Raw genomic sequence first — 20,846 nt, forward strand, 5'->3', positions numbered from 1 at the left:
CATTGATTGCCTTGAAATCAAATGTGTTGGTGATGTTTAGTGTGAGTAGTGCAGTACATAAGCCCTTAAAATTGACATAATCGTTCACTTTTTGATAAAAGCACAATTTTTTTTACAGGGTATATGGAGCGTGCACTAAGTGTTTAAGAAGGGGAGGCACGTAAAAAGGCCTCAGGAACACCCCTTTTTGCACCCTGACAAGAAAACTATTTGTTACTATTAAAAATCAATCATGTTTCTATCAAGTTAACTGCTGGGCCTAGTATCATAGTAGCAAGAGTACATAATAATAACCTCCCTCTTCTATTATTATGTACTCTTGATAGTAGTACAAAGCATACAGCTGGAACATAATAGCCTATTAGTAATCTATAAAAAAACAAATAGTTTTCTCACCTAGGCAGTAAACAAAATCACTAAAATTTCCATTTGCAGGGATTCTGTTAAAGTTTTGGACCTGCAATGCTGACGATTGTGTAGTACTATGTACAAGGATCATCCTGATGTGTATCGTTTCTTTATTAAAGGGGTATAACAAAAGTTATTTAATGCTAAAGTCATAGGTGGATATCTCAACAGAAAACCATGAACTACAGCAGTTCAATTATCAAGCACAGAGCTTGAACAAAAAGTCCCTTGTCCTTATACTGGGCACCATATGAAAGGTAATTAAATTTCTAGTTTAATGAACAAGTTGTTTCAACATCTTGTTCTCAAGTTACAGCGCTTTCAATTCAGTGTAATATAGCATAAGCAAGAAGAGCACAAGGATGTGTCATAAGGTACTTCTTAGTGCTCAAAATATCACTTCATTGGAACCCAGCTCCTTTATGTTTATTTTGAGCATTATCACAGCACTAAGAAATATCTTAATGCTCGTCTGTGTCCTTTTCTTGCTTATACTATATTACACTGAATTGAAAGCGCTGTAACTTGAGAACAAGATGTTGAAACAACTTGCAACTGCCTTCATTAAACTAGAAATTTAATTACCTTTCATATGGTGCCCAGTATAAGGACAAGGGACCTTTTGTTCAAGCTCTGTGCTTGATAATTGAACTGCTGTAGTTCATGGTTTTCTGTTGAGATATCCACCTGTGACTTTAGCATTAAATAACTTTTGTTATACCCCTTTAATAAAGAAACGATACACATCAGGATGATCCTTGTACATAGTACTACACAATCGTCAGCATTGAAGGTCCAAAACTTTAACAGAATCCATGTAAATGGAAATTTTAGTGATTTTGTTTACTGCCTAGGTGAGAAAACTATTTGTTGTTTTTTTATAGATTACTAATAGGCTATTATGTTCCAGCTGTATGCTTTGTACTACTATGATACTAGGCCCAGCAGTTAACTTGATAGAAACATGATTGATTTTTAATAGTAACAAATAGTTTTCTTGTCAGGGTGCAAAAAGGGGTGTTCCTGGGGACTTTTTACGTGCCTCCCCTTCTTAAAACACTTAGTGCACGCTCCATATACTCTGTAAAAAAATTGGTGCTTTTATCAAAAAGTGAACGAATATTTGGCTTAGGTGCTGGACTAGAAGGCCCCACAATCGGCTTTTGCAGTGGTAGAAGTGGAGTGAAATGTTTCCACCTATTAGGTGAGGTGTTGTTGTGGTCTCGGCCACTGGCACTAGTGCACAAAACTGCAGCCAATGCAATATACTGTATGTTGTACTATGATCAGTGCACTTACAGTATAATGCACTCATTGCAATCTGCAAAAGCACATTCAAGCAGCCAGCCTTACCCACAAGTGTAAGATAGTTTTCACAGCTTGGGATTACTCATGGAAGTTCACAACCACTGCTTCAATGAAGTAGTAGTTTACAAAAATTATTGTTTTGACAAAAATATTACACCCTGATTTGGACAATAATACAATACACAAGTCCTGTCTCGATCAGTGTGTTTTATAGTGGCACTTCACAGCATTAATTGTGGGACCCTATTTTCAGTGTGGTTTTCACTAACCAAATTGTTAGTGTATGCCAAACCTCAAACCAAACTTTGTGACCTCACTGCATTTTCAGTATAAAAGTAACAAAGGGTATGATATTATAGCAACAATATATCTTGATTGTGTTTGCTTTACGGATCTTTGTGTATAGAAACGGTACACTAGTAGTGTTTGATGTGGCAAGGAATAACTGACTACATACTGTACAGATACAGGGGAAGATATATGTGGCCACATTTATGTACAACAGTGTAATTATACAAGTACACAAGCACAGTAGGGATATAACAACTTCTTATTGTTTTACTGTGATTTAATATCATGGCATGGACTACTGCAACTTGTTTCAGTAGTTTTTATTGATGTGCTATGGTCCCTACTCTAGTTGAAAATTCCAAATTTTTCTGTGTACTTGTTTGTACCTTTTTTTGGAAATAATTATTATGACTGGTGAACCCACGTGTTCCGCATCTGAAATGCCACTGCGCGCCCCAATTATCATCTGAAAAGTGAAGTATCCATTACGCTTCGTTGTCAGCTTTGTTCAACCCGTTATGCAGCATTTCAAATCAAGAACTGTTCGAAAAGCACCTCTACAATCCACGCATACCAAAAGAGATGGTGCCACACGCGCCCCGGTTATATCAATTATCGTCTGAAAAGTGAAGTATCCATTACGCTTCATTGTCGGCTATGTTCAACCTGTTACACACCAGTACAAATGCACTCTGCTATCAAAATAGCCACTATGACAAATACGGACGATTTCCATTACGAAGGGAAGCCATCAAGGGCTAACGCCAAATCGACACTTTTCGCTGTCAGCAAAGATGAATGGGACACAAAGGAGGACACTGTTAAGTCCATGAAGAATGCATTGTACATGCCAAAAGGCACCTGTCAGGCCAAAGCGACGTCGAACAGTGAAAAAATCAAGCCCATAGCATTAGCCGCTATTGAGTTACGCTTGTCTGAAGGCATCAGGCAGTCAGTCAGCCAGTAGAAAATTCTGTAGAATAAAAAAAATTTAAAATTCCGTAGCAACTTGTTGAAAGCGTTTCAGGTCGATCTGAAAGCATTTTTGGGCTTAGTTTTACCTAACCAATACTGCCTCATTGTCATCTGGGAAAATCGAGGCTGTTTTTTGGATGATATTATTTCGTGGGCCACGCCTAGTCCTTTGTGGTCCCTACTATACACTACTATCGTAGTGTATGATAGCTACTAGATCTTCACCATTTACACAAAGCTAATTCTAAATAATCCTCACTATTACATTCAATTGTAGCAGCTAGTTTTTGCCTTGCCAGCATAGATAGTAAGAATTAGTAGTGTTGTGTAGTGAGGTTATATTTACTCAAGAAATTATATAATCCAATGGCTGCTTTGGTGGTCAAGAGGGTCATGGGGGACCAAGTGATATGTATGCTGGACATGCCAGAGCCAAACAAATGGATGAATGCAAGTACTATAGCCCATGGCCATACAAAGTTCCTCCTGGTTCCTACAATCGGTGCCAGAAATCCGGTCTTTATTACAGCCGTCCTGCAACATCTTCTGATACATAACAGTTATACAACTTGCACTTATGCTTGCCTGTTGTATACTATATATAGTACTGTATACATCATATTCAGTGCTACTTTATAGCCACTTGAATAGCTGGAAACTACGTGTGTGTTAAGTTCCCAGTTACAAGAGGCTTAGAAAACACAAAATCTAATATGCAGTTTTATGCTTACTTTTTCTGTTGACTGACTTTTAGACCAAGACTATGAACTTGGTTTTTTTTCACTGTTAGACATCACTCAACCCAACAGGTTCCTTTTGGCACACATATATACTGTACGTACATGTATAATGGACTTCACTACTTTTGTGTCCCATTTCTTTTCACTGACAACACAAAGTGTTGATTCTTAGTACTACAGTAATGGCTTCATTTTGCCATCACATAGGAATAAAAGAAATTTTAACCACACACTTCCAACAGTCACAAGGTTATGAGCCTTACCTGCACAAAATAAAAATGTTGGTAGCCGTGGGGGGAGGGGGGGTAGACTTTGTACAGAGACAGAGGAGGTCGGAAACAACTAAGTGCCTTTAGAAATTTATTACGCGTAAGCCCAATTTTCTGGGATGAAATAATACGTGTGGACAATGTAACAGAGTGTAACATCGTTGCTTTGCTCACAAGAATACAAATACCTGGTCAGTGCTAGAAGATATACGTTGAATAGAGTTATACCTTAACCCATTAATGGCTACTGTCACCATATGGTGGCATGGCATCATCACTCACTCATAAATACAACTTGTAAAATGTGTTTCATAGCAAGATGCGCTAGTACTGAAGTGGACATGCCCACAGATTCCCATAGCACAAAGTGCAACCTGTCATAATAGGTGAGCTAAATCATTCTTATGAGTTGAAAAACAATATACACCGATGGAGACAGAAAGTTGACAGTTGGCTGCTTTATCCTGGAAGTAGCATGGTGGACACGTGTGCATATACATATATGCAACAACAAAAATGGGACAAATCACAAAGAAACCAGCTGTGGAATGAATCGCACTGTAAGTAAACTGTATAGAACAATTCTTTGGAGTGTAATTACACCTTAGTAAATAGTTAGTTGGGATTCTGTTGTTCGTTCGGACTGGTTCTTACAAAATTTTTAGACCTTGTTGTTTGATAACTTCGTTGCGGTTACTGTTATGTAAACAAAAACAACATAGTCAGCCTCCTTAGTTTATAGTATTTAGATGCATGGTTACCAAGTAGTTCTGTGCATTGGACGGTTAGTATGACACGGTTTGCCAATTTAGCCAGTGCCATAGTAAAAGATATTAACTCTTCAATTTGCCTCTTTGTAGATGACTGTACTATCTACAGAAAAACAGATTCAAAAGAAGATAGCAACATTATAGAAGCACCCTGAGAATATGGCTCAAAAGAAGATAGCAACATTATGCAAGCACCCTGAGAATATGGCTGTGAATGGGTTACTAATGAAGTAAAATCTAGCAAAACAAACTACATTATCTTAATGCTTATTAGAAGCACAATCTAAACATCTGATGAACCCCATTAAGCTCCACCGTTTGGGAGTTTGTAAAAGGCGGAACTAAGGAATAACGGAATAACTCGAGTCACAACGAATGGGCGTTTTATATCAATATGGCTTCTTATGCAATGTTAGGGTGATTGTACTGTTACAGCTGAGAACTCATCCGTCGTAGATATCCTTGCAATGTTAGGGCGATTGCGTGTACTGTTACAGTTGTGAACTACACTGCTTCGTCGCTCATAGCCGTCCTAGCGAAGTGATTACTATACGCTCTTACTACTACTGTATGTATAGCTAAGTATCATTGCGCTAGCACAGCTAGAATATACAGTAGTTAGCTATTAGTTTCGTTTTAAGTCTTCATCCTTCCAGTGGAGGGATGAAACGAAACGGCTGTCACACCCCCTTTTGCTCGCGGCATTGGTACCATACTTTACATACAGTAGTAGCTAGTAAGAGCTATAATCAAATGCAATTTTGCACTTCGTAAGCGGGTACTGTATGTTAAGTATGGTACCAACGTCATGAGCAAAAGGGGCGTGGCAGTCGTTTCGTTTCATCCCTCCACTGGAAGGATGAAGACTCGAAAACAAAACTAATGGCTAACTACTGTATATTCTAGCTTAGCTACATACAGTAGTAGTAAGAGCGTATAGTAATCATTTCGCTAGGACATCTATGAGTGACGAAGCAGTGTAGTTCACAGCTGTAGCAGTACACGCAATCACCCTACATTGTAAGGATATCTACGAGGGATGAGTTCACAGCTGTAACAGTACAATCACCCTAACATTGCATAAGCCATATAAATGCCCGTTCGTTGTGATGCGAGTTATTCCGTTATTCCTTATTCCGTCTTTTACAAACTCCCCCACCGTTTACCAGTTTTTGTTGCGACTATTGAGGCTTACATGAAATTAAAATATAGTAACATTTCTAGAAGTGCTTCCAACATAACCTTCTCTAGTAGAGAGAGGTATCAAGAGAGGTGGAGTTTCGCTATTAAATGATTCAAACAAAGACACAGGTGAGGCATATATACTTCTAAGCACATTTGTGTATCATTTGCTAATTTTAGTCTGGTTTTGCCAGATGGTCCAATTTTACTATCACTTAACATTATCACCAAGCCAGTAAAAATGTTCAGCTTGATTACAGCATGATAAAGCCCCCCCCCACACTATCGTCAATTATGATATTACATTTCATAATTGCAGATAAGGCTCATTGACAAGACAAAGTTGAGAAGACCAAATTTAAACCATTCACATGTTTACCTATACCACTGACTTTCACCATCTACTCTGTAGTCATGTTAATGAGGACATGAAGATCTAGACACTACAAAGTGTATTAATTCACTGTAGTTTCTCCTGTATATCTATGTAGTCAGTTATTCCTGCCAAATCAAGCACTACTACAGTAGTATACATACGATAATCCCATAAATCAAGTTATATTGTTACCACTACAATCAATAGCTCTGTTGTCTGCTAACAAACTCTGCATTCTTCACTGGTATCAAATAACCTCACAATGGGAAGCCAACACAAGAACAGTCTAACTATATGCATATATGTACAGAGAGGCAAAAAGGCTGTATTGACCTGACACAAAATTCAGAATGAAGTGGGAACTGCACGAAGCCAGTCAGACTGGAATCAACCAAATACAATACCATAGAGTTGTACTTCAATTGATATTTTATCAGTATATTCAAATGAAAAGGTCATTGGATACTTTCCATTTCACCCAGAGGAAGGGGCAGAAGCATTTTAGGTGCTACTTGAAAACTATTTGTACGGTTTTGTTTGAATATCAAATATCGCATGCACCCCAATAGTAGCTACAAGACCAGTAAATGGTGGGGATCGCTAGCTCTTCTGATTTTACTTCGTGTAAGGACTAAGATTATGTACTTTCTTTTTTAAAAGCACTTTTTTTTGCTGAAACGCTATTTCACCAGTAGCAATTCTTCAACTATGTTTCTTCTAAGCAAAGCAATGATGCCATTTGTTACATCATTCCCAAATTTCTTTAATCCAGAAAACGCAACATTCATTTTAACCTGTTTTCACCCTCCTCCATATATCTTGTCATTTACAACACTGCACAGAATCATTATAAAGGCATTCAGTTTTGAGACCCTGTGTTTAGAAACCCAGTACACATTCTGTTGTACTGATCTTTCTCCCAACAACTGTTAGAACCAGAGACTGGCCATAATTTAGGCAATGTGGTAATAGAACTACATAACATCAAGAGTTCATAATATGGTAGTAAGAGAGAGTACCTAACTGAGATACATTTATCAAAGGCACTGCCACTAGTACAGTATCAACCCTGTTATGTAGAATAGAGGCTTCACCATATTCAACACCTATTAACAGTTCTCTCATACCAGTAGAGTTGTATTAAACGCCTTTCCATACTAAGAGAGGCATTGATTTCATCAAAAAGGTGAACTTGTAGCAGTGCATTTGTATAGGGTATATTGAGCGTTTGATACTTTTGATACTCTCCCTCTTCTAATATTATGAACTCTTGATAACATTTATACATTACTACACTAATCACAAAATATGGCTGTCCATCAACATACAAGTCCAGGAAAATTGTCATAACAGAGGTATAAAATTTCCTTATCCCAATTACCAAGTAAGGCATTCATTGTTAATTTAACACATTGACTAAACATAAAGGTACAGTATGCATGGTATGCAGTGTAACTCTCAGTTGATGTTGGTACAACTTTAAGCAAGCAAAACTACAATAGGAAATTTTGACAAAAGAAAAAGGTTGATGAATTAGTTAATTTAAGCCTTTAAAGGAAGCATTAAGATGTATGATTTCTTGATTTTCGTCAACATTTAAAAAAGCTAATGAAATGTGGATTCGTCAAATCAAAACTTCCTGGAAATACAAGTTGTTATTTTAACACTGCTATTATAAACTACAGTGTACATAAACAACTGACACAGCCCATTGGTTCCCCATCACAACACTACCATACACATGAAATGGCTAACACTACTAGCCAGGAAATCACAGTCTGCTATACCTACAACCAACAGGTTAAAGCACTAGATGATATGCAAGTATCCTATCAAATTCACATGAAAATAAGGAAAACAAGCGGGCAGCATTAAGATCACTTTCTACAGTAACTGTTAAGCTATCGATCTCCAACAAATATGGTACACAGATACAAACAAACCTGTGCCATTGAGGAAGCCAGATTAGTATGTCAGACAACACACTATATACCTGACAACACTACCTAATATGGACATATACTGAAGGGATATACACTCTATAGGGATGCTTGTTCATTTTCCATTCAAATGACCAGCCAATCAGATTAGTCATGGCAGAGATGGTATGTGGACACTTATCCACTTCTGTTATCAAACAAGTTCCACCAATCAAATCACAGTATGACAATAATGTTCAGACCCACAAACACCACATGAACTTGTTACAAGAAGTGGCAAACATACTGAAACCTTACTTAGGGTCACCACTTCTCAAAGAACACCTCAATATAGTGGCCACCTCCTCAAATATGATCAATATTGAGGACGTCCCATTAGATGGCCTGGACCACACATAGTGTATGTCCTGACAAACACCAAAATTGCCTGGTACACAACTTTAACGGTTTGTAAAAGAGGGAATTTGCGTACATACATGTACAGTGCAAGATTAAAATATTTGATATTTTGTTCACAGTACTAACCTAACCTGCATAGCTCCCTGTATATCTGAGTCCACCAAAACCACCTACGTACTTTTCCCCAAACCACCCACTTTCTCTTTTTTCTTTGCAACACTATTGGTTGGTGTTGGCAATGAGGAAATTCCAAACTGACAAAGTTATGCATTTCCACCAAATTTTGATGGATTTGATTTCATTGGTTAGCTGTGCATTGCTATGGTAGAATATCAAAACTTTGAACAGTAGCATTCTACCAGAAAGAACAGGAACAGGCCATGGTAACTGTTTACCTGCAAATACTGCACAATGTTGGCGACAGAACTTCCCCAGACCCTATTTCGTAGGTCAATAATGTCACACAGAAAAGAGGAGGATGTATAGCAGCCAGGCTATGCAAGACTACAGCTGTACTGTTTGCATGGTGCACAAATTGAATAATCCTTAAAGGATTTGAACTATAATCAAAACACCATACAGTTTCAGTTTTTCAGTTTTTTAAACTAATGTACGCAACACACACACACACAATCTCCCAATGTGTTATATGGACACTTTGAAAACAACTCTTTTGTTGTACAGATCCTATTGTGGATCAGGACACACCATATCATTCAAGTTACAGGCTTCCCCATCCAACAAGCATGTTCATTATATTCATGGTCATTCCAAAATTGAAATAAAAACACATGTGGCAAACTTTTGACTACAATAAACTGTCCATGTAATTTTACTTCCTCTATATGAACTCTTAATTACTACTATATGCTTGGTAATTAGAACTCAATGATATATCACACAAGAATACTAAATAAATACATACATAAAACAGCTCTCCATACCGTGGTTCATCTATGATGACGGTGCCATTTTGTACGACAGTTGATTCACGTGTTGATGTAGGAGGGGTGGGGGATACAGAGGGTGGTTCGGGCCTGGGCGGCAGGACTGACTGCAACTCTGACAATAGATCATCTACAATAGAAGGTGGACTTGTGATGATGTAACTGAAATTGTCAATTACATGCAGCCAATTCATCAAATAAAAATATCTGGGTGTGAGGAATGCGTGTGAAGCCCGCTGCTGCAACCAATGGATCAGATATGGCGGCAGCGGTTAACCCACTTTCTTCAATGTTATAACCCCCTAATTCCCTGATTTTAAACCCATCTACCCTTTGAACCAATCGAGAAGAGGCTTTGTTTACTACAAAGTGACAGCGACATACATCCAAAACCGCATTAAAATAGAAAGGTTGGTAACCAACAATAAAGGTTATTAAAGACTCACCAAGATCCATTGCGGCAGTCTGTTTTATCGGTAAAGTAGGAGAGAAGCTCGGTAAGCCTACACCTCTCACAGTAGAAATTTGATTCAAAATATCCGGAAACTCCAGTAACTCCGGTAACCAATGAACACGTAATGTTTGTTTTTAACCGCAAAAAAGCGCGCAAAATATTTATTTTAAAACCAACGTCAGCAAGTAACGTTGAACGAGCGTTTCTGGTATGTTAGATAAGTGTATTAATCTATCAGCGTTCTTAATACAAGTTGTTTAATAGAAAAGAAGATAGTACTGTAACGTGAGTGGCATTATTCTATTTAATGCCCACCGTGATGAGTTACTACTCGGACTTAGACAGGTACGTTAATCCACTCTCACAATATTTGTTTGAAGGTCGCTCAACACGTCGTATGTTTCTAGGCAAATAGAACAACTAAGACGGTGTGAAATCATCAAGGAAAGTGAAGTCAAAACACTCTGTGCCAAAGCGAGGTAAGTTTAGGATGTGTGAAGTAAAATAAATACTGCACCTTCTAGGGAAATATTGGCTGAAGAAAGTAATGTACAAAGAGTGGAACTCCCTGTGACCGTAAGTATACAATTTTATCAACTATATGTTTACTGATAATTGTTCCTCAGGTATGTGGAGACATACATGGTCAGTTTTATGATCTAAAGGAGTTATTTAAAGTGAGTGGTCTTTTTAGTTTATGTTTGATGTAAGATGTTTTTTGTAAAGGTTGGTGGAGATGTTCCAGACACAAATTACCTGTTTTTGGGTGATTTTGTTGACCGAGGGTTTTATAGTGTAGAAACATTTTTGCTACTACTAGCTCTTAAGGTAAATAACTCAAACACACTACGCACCCTCATACTCACGCACAAACTGCATTCTCTATCATATAACTCTGTCTTAACAGGTCAGATATCCTGATAGAATAACACTTATCCGAGGAAATCATGAAAGCAGGCAGATTACACAAGTAAGGAAATCAAAATATCCCATCTGATGTGTAAACGTATACAACTGTTGTGGTAGGTATATGGATTCTATGATGAGTGCAAGCGAAAATATGGCTCGGTTAATGTGTGGCGCTACTGTACAGAGATATTCGACTACCTTAGTCTATCTGCCATCATCGCGGATAAAATCTTCTGTGTACATGGAGGCTTATCACCTTCAATAAACACCTTAGATCAGGTGAGTAATAAAACTTGTCTAGACTAAAAGACTGATACTGTATAGTGGTAGTGGGTTATTTTGAAGTAGAAAATGTTGTAGAAAAGGTTAAATCTGAATTTTTTAAGGTCTTAAATATTGATATAAGTTTTGAATAAGTAGAATTTGTACCACAAAGTATTGCGTGCTTATCAAAAACTCTCTTGACTTACTGATGACTCAATTCCCACTCTGGTATCCACAACGTGACCAGCATGATCGTATCTATGCTAGGGATCAATTCCCAACATTGGTTGTTTTGGATCAGCTATTTTACTGGCTAATGATGCAGTTAACCATTATCATCATCATCATTGTTCAAATATCCCTCTAGGGTACTGTTGTTAATACTGACATCAGTGACATGAGTGAATTGCCAAAATGTTGGATCATGTGAAGGTTACTTGTAAGAATGTTTTTACAAAGATAGGTCTTGGAAATGTGCGATAATACATATCTAAAAACATTCAAAAATTACTTTACAGTATTTAAAGTTAAGGTGGAGCTTGGTAGTGAAATTTGAAAGCTTAAAGAGAACCTACATATGTGTTAGTTCATTTTATAGACTCATCTTTGTGCTACAGTATATCACTGCCTTCACTGGTGCCACAGCAAAGGAAGGTGGCTTCTTTCAGTGCTGTCATATCTTGGATTACTTGTAAAGAATAAGAGGCTGCTGTAAAGCTGGTTTAGAATCCTTTGCAGTCACCTAAGCAATAACCTCATAAAGATGCCATCATTTATTACCTGCATGGTTTCTGTGTTGTGTTTGAACTGAGTTAAAGGTGGTGATGTGGTAGTTTCATGGTTCATCACTAACCTGGTAGCTTTCATGAGAGGATTCCCTGTAGGAGGTACTAAAGGCAAAATGCGTTTTCCTTTTATACCAGTGATATGAGCAAGAATAATGGAAAGTAGTTGTTTTCTTACTGACATACTCAGGGATGTGCCCACAGTGGTCAGCAGTGGTTGGTACCAACCACCACTCACATACACAAGTTAAGGCACAACAGAACGTTTCTGTCTCTTGTAACCATCATTCTAACTAAACCTGGGCACATCACTGCATACTATAATAGGTTTTGGTCTATTAAAACTTGTTCAAGCTCCCATCCATTCAGTGGGCTTTCATGGTGACTGGTGTGAGACTAGTTTGTTGTTTTTGTAGAGTACTAACAAATGCTTTGAGGAGGTATTCCGCTCCACCATGGATGTCAAACAGTTCTTTTCCGGCAATATGTAAAAGCACATATTGGATGGTGAATACATCCTCTGCTTACTTCCCTTCTGTACACCTGGCTATTCATCTTGTGTATATGGTGTATCAACTCTGATTACTTTGCCATAAAGCTTCCTTTGAATTTCATAACAGGTTGACATTTTTTCTTCCTCATTAAGAATCAAAGTAGCTTAGCAGTCAGCCAGTCTGACTGTGTGTAATAAATAAAACGTAGGAGAGCAAATGTGTATGTTTGTATCTACTAGTTTGGCAATGAAAAAAAGCTGATATGGAGGGATAAAAGCTGCACATTTTAAGTGCTACATTAGCAAAACATGGCTGCTAGCTCCCAGAATGTAGGGAGAAGTAGTGTGTTTTCATCTTAACCATTGCTTATCTCTTTGGAAACACGGTGATATAAATAGAGTGGTTTGGAGAGTAGAACATTACAGACTCTTTATCAAATTGATGCTATTCGTGTGTGCCATGTTGCGCTTAAGCCTTTGGAATTGAAAGCACATGTGTATTTCATTTCGTTCTTTCTGTTATGCTTTGTCTTTGGTTTCCAGAAGGCTTTGTACAGAATTTGTAGACCCTGCTTGTTTATCTTCATTTGTTGCGTGTCATCTAATTGCTTTAGACAAAAGAACCCGTTGGTGTAGGTGAAACTGTTCGACGTTTGATTGCAAAATTGTTGTTTCAGTTATTTATGATGATATCCAGGCTACTGCTGGACCTCTACAGTTGTGTGCTGGGTGATTATCTGGCTGTGAGGCTGCCATGCACTCTATGAGGAATCTTTTTTTCTTCACTGGATGTTGAAGGGTCATTTTAGTTGATACAACGAATTCTTTTTTTTTTTTTGAGTCGTCAAGTAACATTGCAGCGGTTATGTCCATTATTTTCCACTATCCTTATCAATACTTACAGGACAGATGTCAATTTGTATATTGGAGGGAAACCTTGCTATCTGAGGAGGGTACCACCCAAGGGGATCCCCTGGCTATGCCCATGTATGCCTTGGGAGTTGTTCCTTTAGTTAACACTTTGTCTGATGATTTTGTTAAGCAGGTTTGGGATGCTGATGATGCTACTGCATGTGATGATTAGCCGATATCCAATACTGGTGGGATCAACTTGTTTCTGCTGATCCCACCTATGGTTATTTCCAAATCCATCTAAAACCTGTCTGATAGTGAAACCTGCTCATTATGATGCTGCAGTCTCGATTTTTCGGGATCCTGGTGTTTTAATCACTGCAAAAGGAAAGCATCATCTAGGAGCTGCTCTGGGTGCAGTCTCTTGTCACTTCCTTTATTGCTCAGAAAGTTACAGTGTGGAAACGTGAATTGGAAATTTTGTGTATGACATATCAGTGACTCAGCCACTGCTGCTTTTACACATGGTGTTATCACTCAGGTGTATTTGTTATATAAGTTTGTCCTTTGGAGGAGGTGATTCGTACTAAGTTGTTACCCAACAGAACTTGACTGGGCAGTGTGCTTCTTCAGTTCATATATCTGCTCCCAGAGGAGGTACGACATGAATTAAGTGCTATTGAAAAGAATTCACAGTAATCGCATTCTTTTAATGAAGAGAAAACTAGTGTAAATCAACTGCACAAGTGTCTAAGTAGCTTAGCAGTTCATCAAAACCTGTCTACTTATTAATTTCTGCAATTTTACCATTCTCAATTTGCTGCTTGGCTTTATGTCATTTGGTAAGTTGTTCATCACGTGACGGCATCTCCATTTGGCTGTGTATATTGAAACCAAACCATCAGGGTTGAATGGGATTGATTGCACCGCTGAATTAAGCATCAGAAAAGGGTTCGATTGGTACGTATTTTAGATCAATAACTTCCGAAATAGCTTCTCTGTACAAAACATGTGCTCACGTATACGTGTCATACCTCCTCTGATCTGCTCCTTTGGTGGATCTTATTTTGGAGTAGTCTTCTGTTTATTCTATTAATGTTTAGGAACTTCAGCTAGGTGTTAAACAGCAAACTTGGACCTCATACTTGTAGTATATACATTGTGCCCATTACGTACTTTGGCCACCATATTGACAAACCATACTACAATCATCCAGGTGCAAGTAGTCTAAAGCATAAAATTCGCTGAAAATTTTAGACAATTCAGTTAACCGGATAACCGGCAGTTATGATCTGCTCAGTAACCGGTTATGATATTCTGTCCAGTTTCACAGCTCTAGGTCAAGGTTTCACAGATATCAGAATTTGCATAATTCAGCAATTAACTTGGCTTGCTCTAACAGTTTGGAACTTGGAATAGCTAATTATGTAGCGTATTTCTTTTTGTGTGTACTTTATTTTTGTGGTCAAAGTCCAACCTGCTATTTTCAGTGACTACTGGTGGAGGGGGCCATATTTTGTAAAGGAATCGAGTTTACATTTCCTTTACTAATCTTTACTGGTGTTGTTTTTATTATACCATGATTGTGTGCCAGTAAATAAGAATTGGGACAATTGAAGGGGACATGTGTCATTTTAGATACTCCATACTGTACGGAGAGAAACTTTGGTGCCAGCAAAATTTGGCGAATGACCATGGATTCACCAAATTTTATCCATCCAAATATTTTGCATGCTAAAAATAGGTCACGTGACAGGCAGCCGCTTCGTGTAATCTTTCAGTCTAAGCTCGATCAATTTAACTGAAGGCATGTCTATTTTACGGTATTTCAAGCAAATGAACAAAACTGGGGCAAAATCGGCCGATGATGATGATAGTTTGCCAGAACCTAGTGGTCCGTTAAGTAACTCTGTGCCACCAACGGCCATCGAGCTAGCAAATGCAAAGGTTTCACGACAGCTTAAAGCAAAGAATGATCTTTGAGGTTCACGGTCCAAGCCATACCTGATGCTAACACCTGGCCAAAGGTACGAGATAGGCAAGCGAGCAGCAGAACATGGTGTGACTACCACTCTTCGCTACTACACTCGGAAGTACTGGGATCTCCCATTAACAGAAACAATTACGCGAAGGTTTAAAGATTTGTACAAAGATCACTGTTGAGAACAATCTAAACCTCGCCAAGCTTCTGCAGATGGCAACAATGTTGACCTGAGTGCTGGCCCAAGTGAAGAAGCTCATCATGAAGAAGTTAAAGAATTGCCACGTAAAAAGCAAGGACAACCACTTCTTTTACCAGATGCACTAGATCACCAAGTGCAAGAGTACGTTAAAGATTTGCGAAAACGTGGGCTGCCAATAAATACATCTTTAGTGGTTGCAGCTGGAGAAGGAATTGTCATGAACAAATATGCTGGGTCAGATGGTGCGGAAGGCAGCATGTTCAGTTTAACTACCGACTGGGCTAAGTCTTTGTTAGGCAGGATGGGATATGTCATGAGAAAGGCATGTAGTAAATCAAAAGTGGATGTAGCTCAGTTTGAAGTATTGAAGGGCAAATATCTGCTTGAGATACAAAATATTGTCTGCATGGACAGTGTTCCACCAGAATTGGTAATTAATTTTGACCAGACAGCTCTGAACTATGTGCCAATTCCTGATTGGACAATGGAAAAGGAAGGGACAAAACGAGTTGAAATAATAGCTAAAGATGATAATAGACAACTCACAGCTGTCTTTGCAGGCTCTGCAACAGGTGAGTTTTTACCCTTGCAGCTCATCTACGAAGGAAAAACTGATCGCTGCCTTCCACATTACAACTTTCCTTCTTCATGGCACATTACTAAAACACCAACATACTGGTCAAATGAGCTTACAATGAAAGAGTATTTCACTGAGATAATATTGCCGTATGTAAACGAAAAGAGAAGAACACTGAAACTTTGCAGTGATCAGCCAGCTTTATTGATATTTGACCCCTCAAAGGTTCAGTGTACCCCATCCTTTCTAACTTTGCTTGATTCAAACAAGATCAATGTTGTGATGATTCCACCCAATTGTACTGACAGGCTACAACCTTTAGATTTGAGTGTCAACAAGGCAGCAAAAGATTTTTTACGTGGTCAATTCAGAGAATGGTATGCAAAGCAAGTTTGCTCTCAACTTGACGGACAAAATGCCATAGATTTAAGGTTGAGTGTTCTTAAGCCTCTTGGTGCAGCATGGATTAATTCTATGCATGCATACATCACAAATAACCCAAGCCTTGTTATAAATGGATTTAAAGAAGCTGGTATACTTGACTGTATGCAGAGTTGTGAAACTTGAATATAGACTTGAATTAGAATTACTGCTCACCAGAAACTGATTACATTTTTAATTATAGCTATACAATCATTTGTGAATCACTAATTGTAATTTTAAACCAATATGTATAATCTACATAGTTACACAGATTACATACAATTAAAAGGTGAACTAAACAATTATATTCATTACTACAATCATTTGTGAATCATTACAACCAAAAACCATAATAACTATAAATGCAATTAAAAAAGTGAATTTAAAAAATGTACATTTTTACATTTGTAAACCACTATCATTGCAGATCTAAATACATTACTTACAAGGAAAAGGTGATATTAATTTACTGTTAAAGCAATCAACTAAATGGGACCTAAGGGATGCTTGCATAAATTGTAGCTTGCAGGGATTTTACCAAATGCTTTGGCTGTGGCATTTGCTATAGCAAATAAACCACAGTCAGCACCCCCCTTTTGTTTCTGACAACGAGACATCGTTATGATTGGTTTCAAACAACTGGTCCTGGACTGGAATAAATTTGCAATGGCACTTGCTGTTTCTTTGTCACAGTAAGTAAAAAGTGAATCATAAACTTTTACCTGGCCAAGTCTACATCCTACTGTGGAAGCAACAATCCAGTGACGACGGGATCTGCAATGGATTATTTGAAGCTTATTGTTCACATCGTTCTCTGTTAGGTTCTGTTCTTTCTCTTGGTATAATGTTGATTGCAGACCCTTCAACGTTGGAAACTGCACTTTTAATAGCTGCTGAGCCAGGTTTATTTCATTGTCAGTTAGCTCCTGTCCCATTACTATTTCCTCAGCATCAAACAATTTAGCTTTCTTCATTGGTGATTCATTCTCCAATGTACTCGTTAAATCAACCTCTAATTCCGGCAGCTTAGCTTGTTCCTCTGTAATCTGAACTCCAGCTGTCTTTGCAGTAGTTGCGGCAGTTTCACTTTGATGACTGCAATCTGAGCTGCTAATTCGAGAGTGCGTGTCTGCAGCTGCATTACCTGTATCTGTTTTTTCATCATCTAAGGTTCCTTCACGGACTTTCACAGATAGAGTAATTTCCAGCCGTTTCCTTGTGATTTGATTCAACTCATCACACATAGTAGTAAAGACCAGAATGCAAGGTAGCTCAAGACCACCTTGTGGTAGATCAGAAGAATACCACCTGCTCTCAGTTATTAAGCACCGGATAGCGCCACCCTGTCGTATAAAACTTGAGCAAATCGATGATATTTCACGTGGCACATGGCCAACAATGCTTATGACACCGTCAATTTCTTTCTTCATTGCTACTGCTTGTGGATCATGAGAATTACCTATTTCCCACTCACAAATTAGTTCATCTCCTATACATGGGTTTGTCCGAATAGCTTGGTATACATGGTATCCTCGAACCTTAGAGTCCAGACGAAACGTAAGTGCTGCCGGCATATCTGCTATTCCTGGGCAAAGACTGGTTTGAACCTGCAGTTGATTACCACATAGTCTATTTAGCTAATACTGGGTTCTGACGTGTGTGAATGCAGCGCATAAGAAATTTAATTAATTGATTACGGGCGCGCGTCTAGATAACAATTTGCCAAATTTTATTTTGCCAACTGTAGTTTCAAACCTAATTCGTCTAAGTTTCCCTCCGTACGGTAGAATGGCTTCCACATGATATAATGTTGTCGCTAAGAATTTAAAAGTTCATGGCAGTCTCGACTAAATTTTTAACAAATTCAGTTATGCCCCGAAAATCTGTTTAATGCCCACTATGTGGTCACCTAAGTTTTCAAATGGCCTTTTGCCACTGGACCCTTCAGTTGCACTAACTTTCTTATCATGGGACATGCGGAAAATCTGTTGTAACTATATCACCTTTAGGGACCAGCATCGTACATGCATGTTCAAATATAAACTTGCATGAAAGCCCGCCATCATATATATACATCCAAGTGTATAGGCAGTTAACTAAGAGCTTTCTTCGAAATAATAGGAGCTATAATTTCTATTAGATTTTACTACTTCCTGGAGTTTTACTAACACTACAAACTTATCAAATAACAAAATGCATAAGTTTCATAAAGTTGTGGGTTTTCAAGGTAGGCACTGTATAAATTTCTGTGGTCCTTAATTAATAATAGTATGCAGAGAACAGTATCTAATGCCATATAGTCCTATAACAAGTGATCGTGGCTTCCTTTCTATTTAGAATAGTTAGTATATGTTGTTGCATAGATCATCCCAGACATGAGGGTGTATACATTCAACTCAGCACTATTGCATTAAACATATGCCTGATACTGATAACCTCAAGGATAACTCCATAAGAACATCTGTTAAACCAGTTATAGACGGTGGAGGAATTTTCAACTGCATCGCCATGTTATCGAGTAAAGCATACTTTCAAGTGTTCTGAAATTGAAGGGACACTGTATTGTATATCCTTGCTCAGTCTTTGGTGGTGATTTGCTGGTTTAGTAGGATATAAGTCCTTGCAAACATTCAAGATACATACAGTACTAAAAATCTATAGGTGAAAACCATTTTAACTTCCACACAATAGTTTGTCTTGGGACTATGGGAGTGGGAGTTAGGTACTCTCTTCTCTATATGTAATTAACGGCCTTTTTCTGCAATACTTGACTGAATGCATCAGGTAGATAGGTAATAGAAAATTCCGTTAAATTTAAATCTAGCAACTTGACAAGCTCTTTGGGTCGGTCTGAAGGCACTTTATTTTACCCAAGCAATACAGCCTTTTTGGTGTGAGGGGAAATCAAAACAGGTTTTTGGGTGATAGGTTTGGACTGTGGCCATGTTCAAACCTTTCTCTTCCATCATATAATAGATGACTGTGGACTTGATGAATGATATTAAACTTCTTTGGGTTTTGACTAAATGGTGTAAATGGTGTAAACTTCATATGTCACTCTGCTACTTTCGTTACTGTTTTGTCTTGCTCTCTATCCCATCATTAAGTGGTTGAGTAGCACTCGTTTGCTTCAAGTTCAGTCATGTGTCATGTTCTCCCAGTCACTGGTGCAAAAAATAGTAGCTATTACTGTTGATCTGTACTGTGGTTGTGTTGGAGTCAGTGTGACTGTGTGTAACAAATTGTGTTAGCATGTGTGTGTATTATATGGCTATGTTGATCTGTGTTTATGTAATTTGAGAAAAGTGTGCATGCATGTCTGTGTGTAAGTGTAACTTCACGATAGGCTTGAGACAACTCAGACAACTCCCATTCACGGTCTTGTTGATTAATAACCATCGAGCACCGGAACCATACCTCTTAATTTCCAAATGGCTCAGAGCATGTAATGCGGCTATTAAGAATTACATGAAGGTGAAGTTGAAATATCAACATGTAATGAGCATAATTATGCAATATTGCAGTAATATTTAAAGAGTTCACGTGACAATATTAAAAATGAAGTCATTTCTGGAATCTGGTGTATATAAGCTACCACATGACCTTTTAGTCTGGCTCTTTGTAGTAGATAGTGAATTGAAGTGCAACTACAGGATAGGTTGCACAATAAGCTATAAGCTGCAGTGAAAATAATAATACACAATTAACGCACACACGCACGCACGCACGCACACACACATCAAGATGGGAGGGTAATGATGGGAGGGACATGTTGATATTTCAACTTCACCTTCCTCATGTAGCATGCAAGCATTACATGCCCCGAGCCATTCGGAATTGCATTCAGAAGGCCCTGTCTCCATATCAACATGTAAGTTTGAAGCTCCAGGTAATGACAGAACAGCTGTCCCAAATGAGAACTTGCTGTTGGCATCAAATGGACAATGATAGAACTTTTGAAAAGTACTCTACGAGGACAAATTGACTGCTTGTAGGATATAGACTGTCACTCCAGACAAGACAGCTTTTGAGCTTGCTGTTCCTCTTGTTGAGTAAGCCTTTGAATACTCCGACATCTATTCCAGCTTCTTGGAGACATGTCTTTATCCATCAAGCAATTGTACTATTGGTAACAGGGTCATGCTTCCCGATCCATGACAGGAACAGAGTTGATTTACCCTCACCCTCAATTGAATTCTAAAGTCCCTCTACTCATAAGCTTGCAGCATTGTTACTGGACACACATCCAGATCACCTGGAAACTAGGATAGAAGTCTGCTAGAAGCTTTGATGGTCTGCTC

General features: G+C 38.3%; 2 protein-coding genes across 3 annotated transcripts in view; one reads left to right on the forward strand and one right to left on the reverse strand.

The window, feature by feature from the left end:
* Positions 1-10,179, reverse strand: part of LOC136246039 (leupaxin-like) — a 22,883-nt gene extending 12,704 nt beyond the window's left edge. The window contains exons 1-2 of the mRNA XM_066037489.1: positions 10,052-10,179; positions 9,603-9,735 (exon numbers count right to left, since the gene is read on the reverse strand). Of these exons, the coding sequence (XP_065893561.1) occupies positions 9,603-9,735; positions 10,052-10,061 (143 nt within the window). The 5' untranslated portion in view covers positions 10,062-10,179. The remainder of the gene's footprint in view (positions 1-9,602; positions 9,736-10,051) is intronic.
* LOC136246040 (serine/threonine-protein phosphatase 4 catalytic subunit) overlaps positions 10,158-20,846 on the forward strand; it is a 25,610-nt gene continuing 14,921 nt past the window's right edge. Inside the window, exons 1-8 of one of the 2 annotated variants that reach the window (XM_066037490.1) lie at positions 10,158-10,267; positions 10,324-10,404; positions 10,467-10,538; positions 10,584-10,635; positions 10,686-10,736; positions 10,786-10,887; positions 10,967-11,029; positions 11,086-11,247. In XM_066037490.1, coding sequence (XP_065893562.1) covers positions 10,367-10,404; positions 10,467-10,538; positions 10,584-10,635; positions 10,686-10,736; positions 10,786-10,887; positions 10,967-11,029; positions 11,086-11,247 — 540 coding nt within the window. In that variant the 5' untranslated portion in view covers positions 10,158-10,267; positions 10,324-10,366. Of the gene's footprint in view, positions 10,268-10,312; positions 10,405-10,466; positions 10,539-10,583; positions 10,636-10,685; positions 10,737-10,785; positions 10,888-10,966; positions 11,030-11,085; positions 11,248-20,846 lie in introns of both variants that reach the window. The other variant, XM_066037491.1, reaches the window with a different exon arrangement.

Source organism: Dysidea avara, chromosome 15 (assembly GCF_963678975.1).
Source record: "Dysidea avara chromosome 15, odDysAvar1.4, whole genome shotgun sequence".
Taxonomy (NCBI): domain Eukaryota; kingdom Metazoa; phylum Porifera; class Demospongiae; order Dictyoceratida; family Dysideidae; genus Dysidea; species Dysidea avara.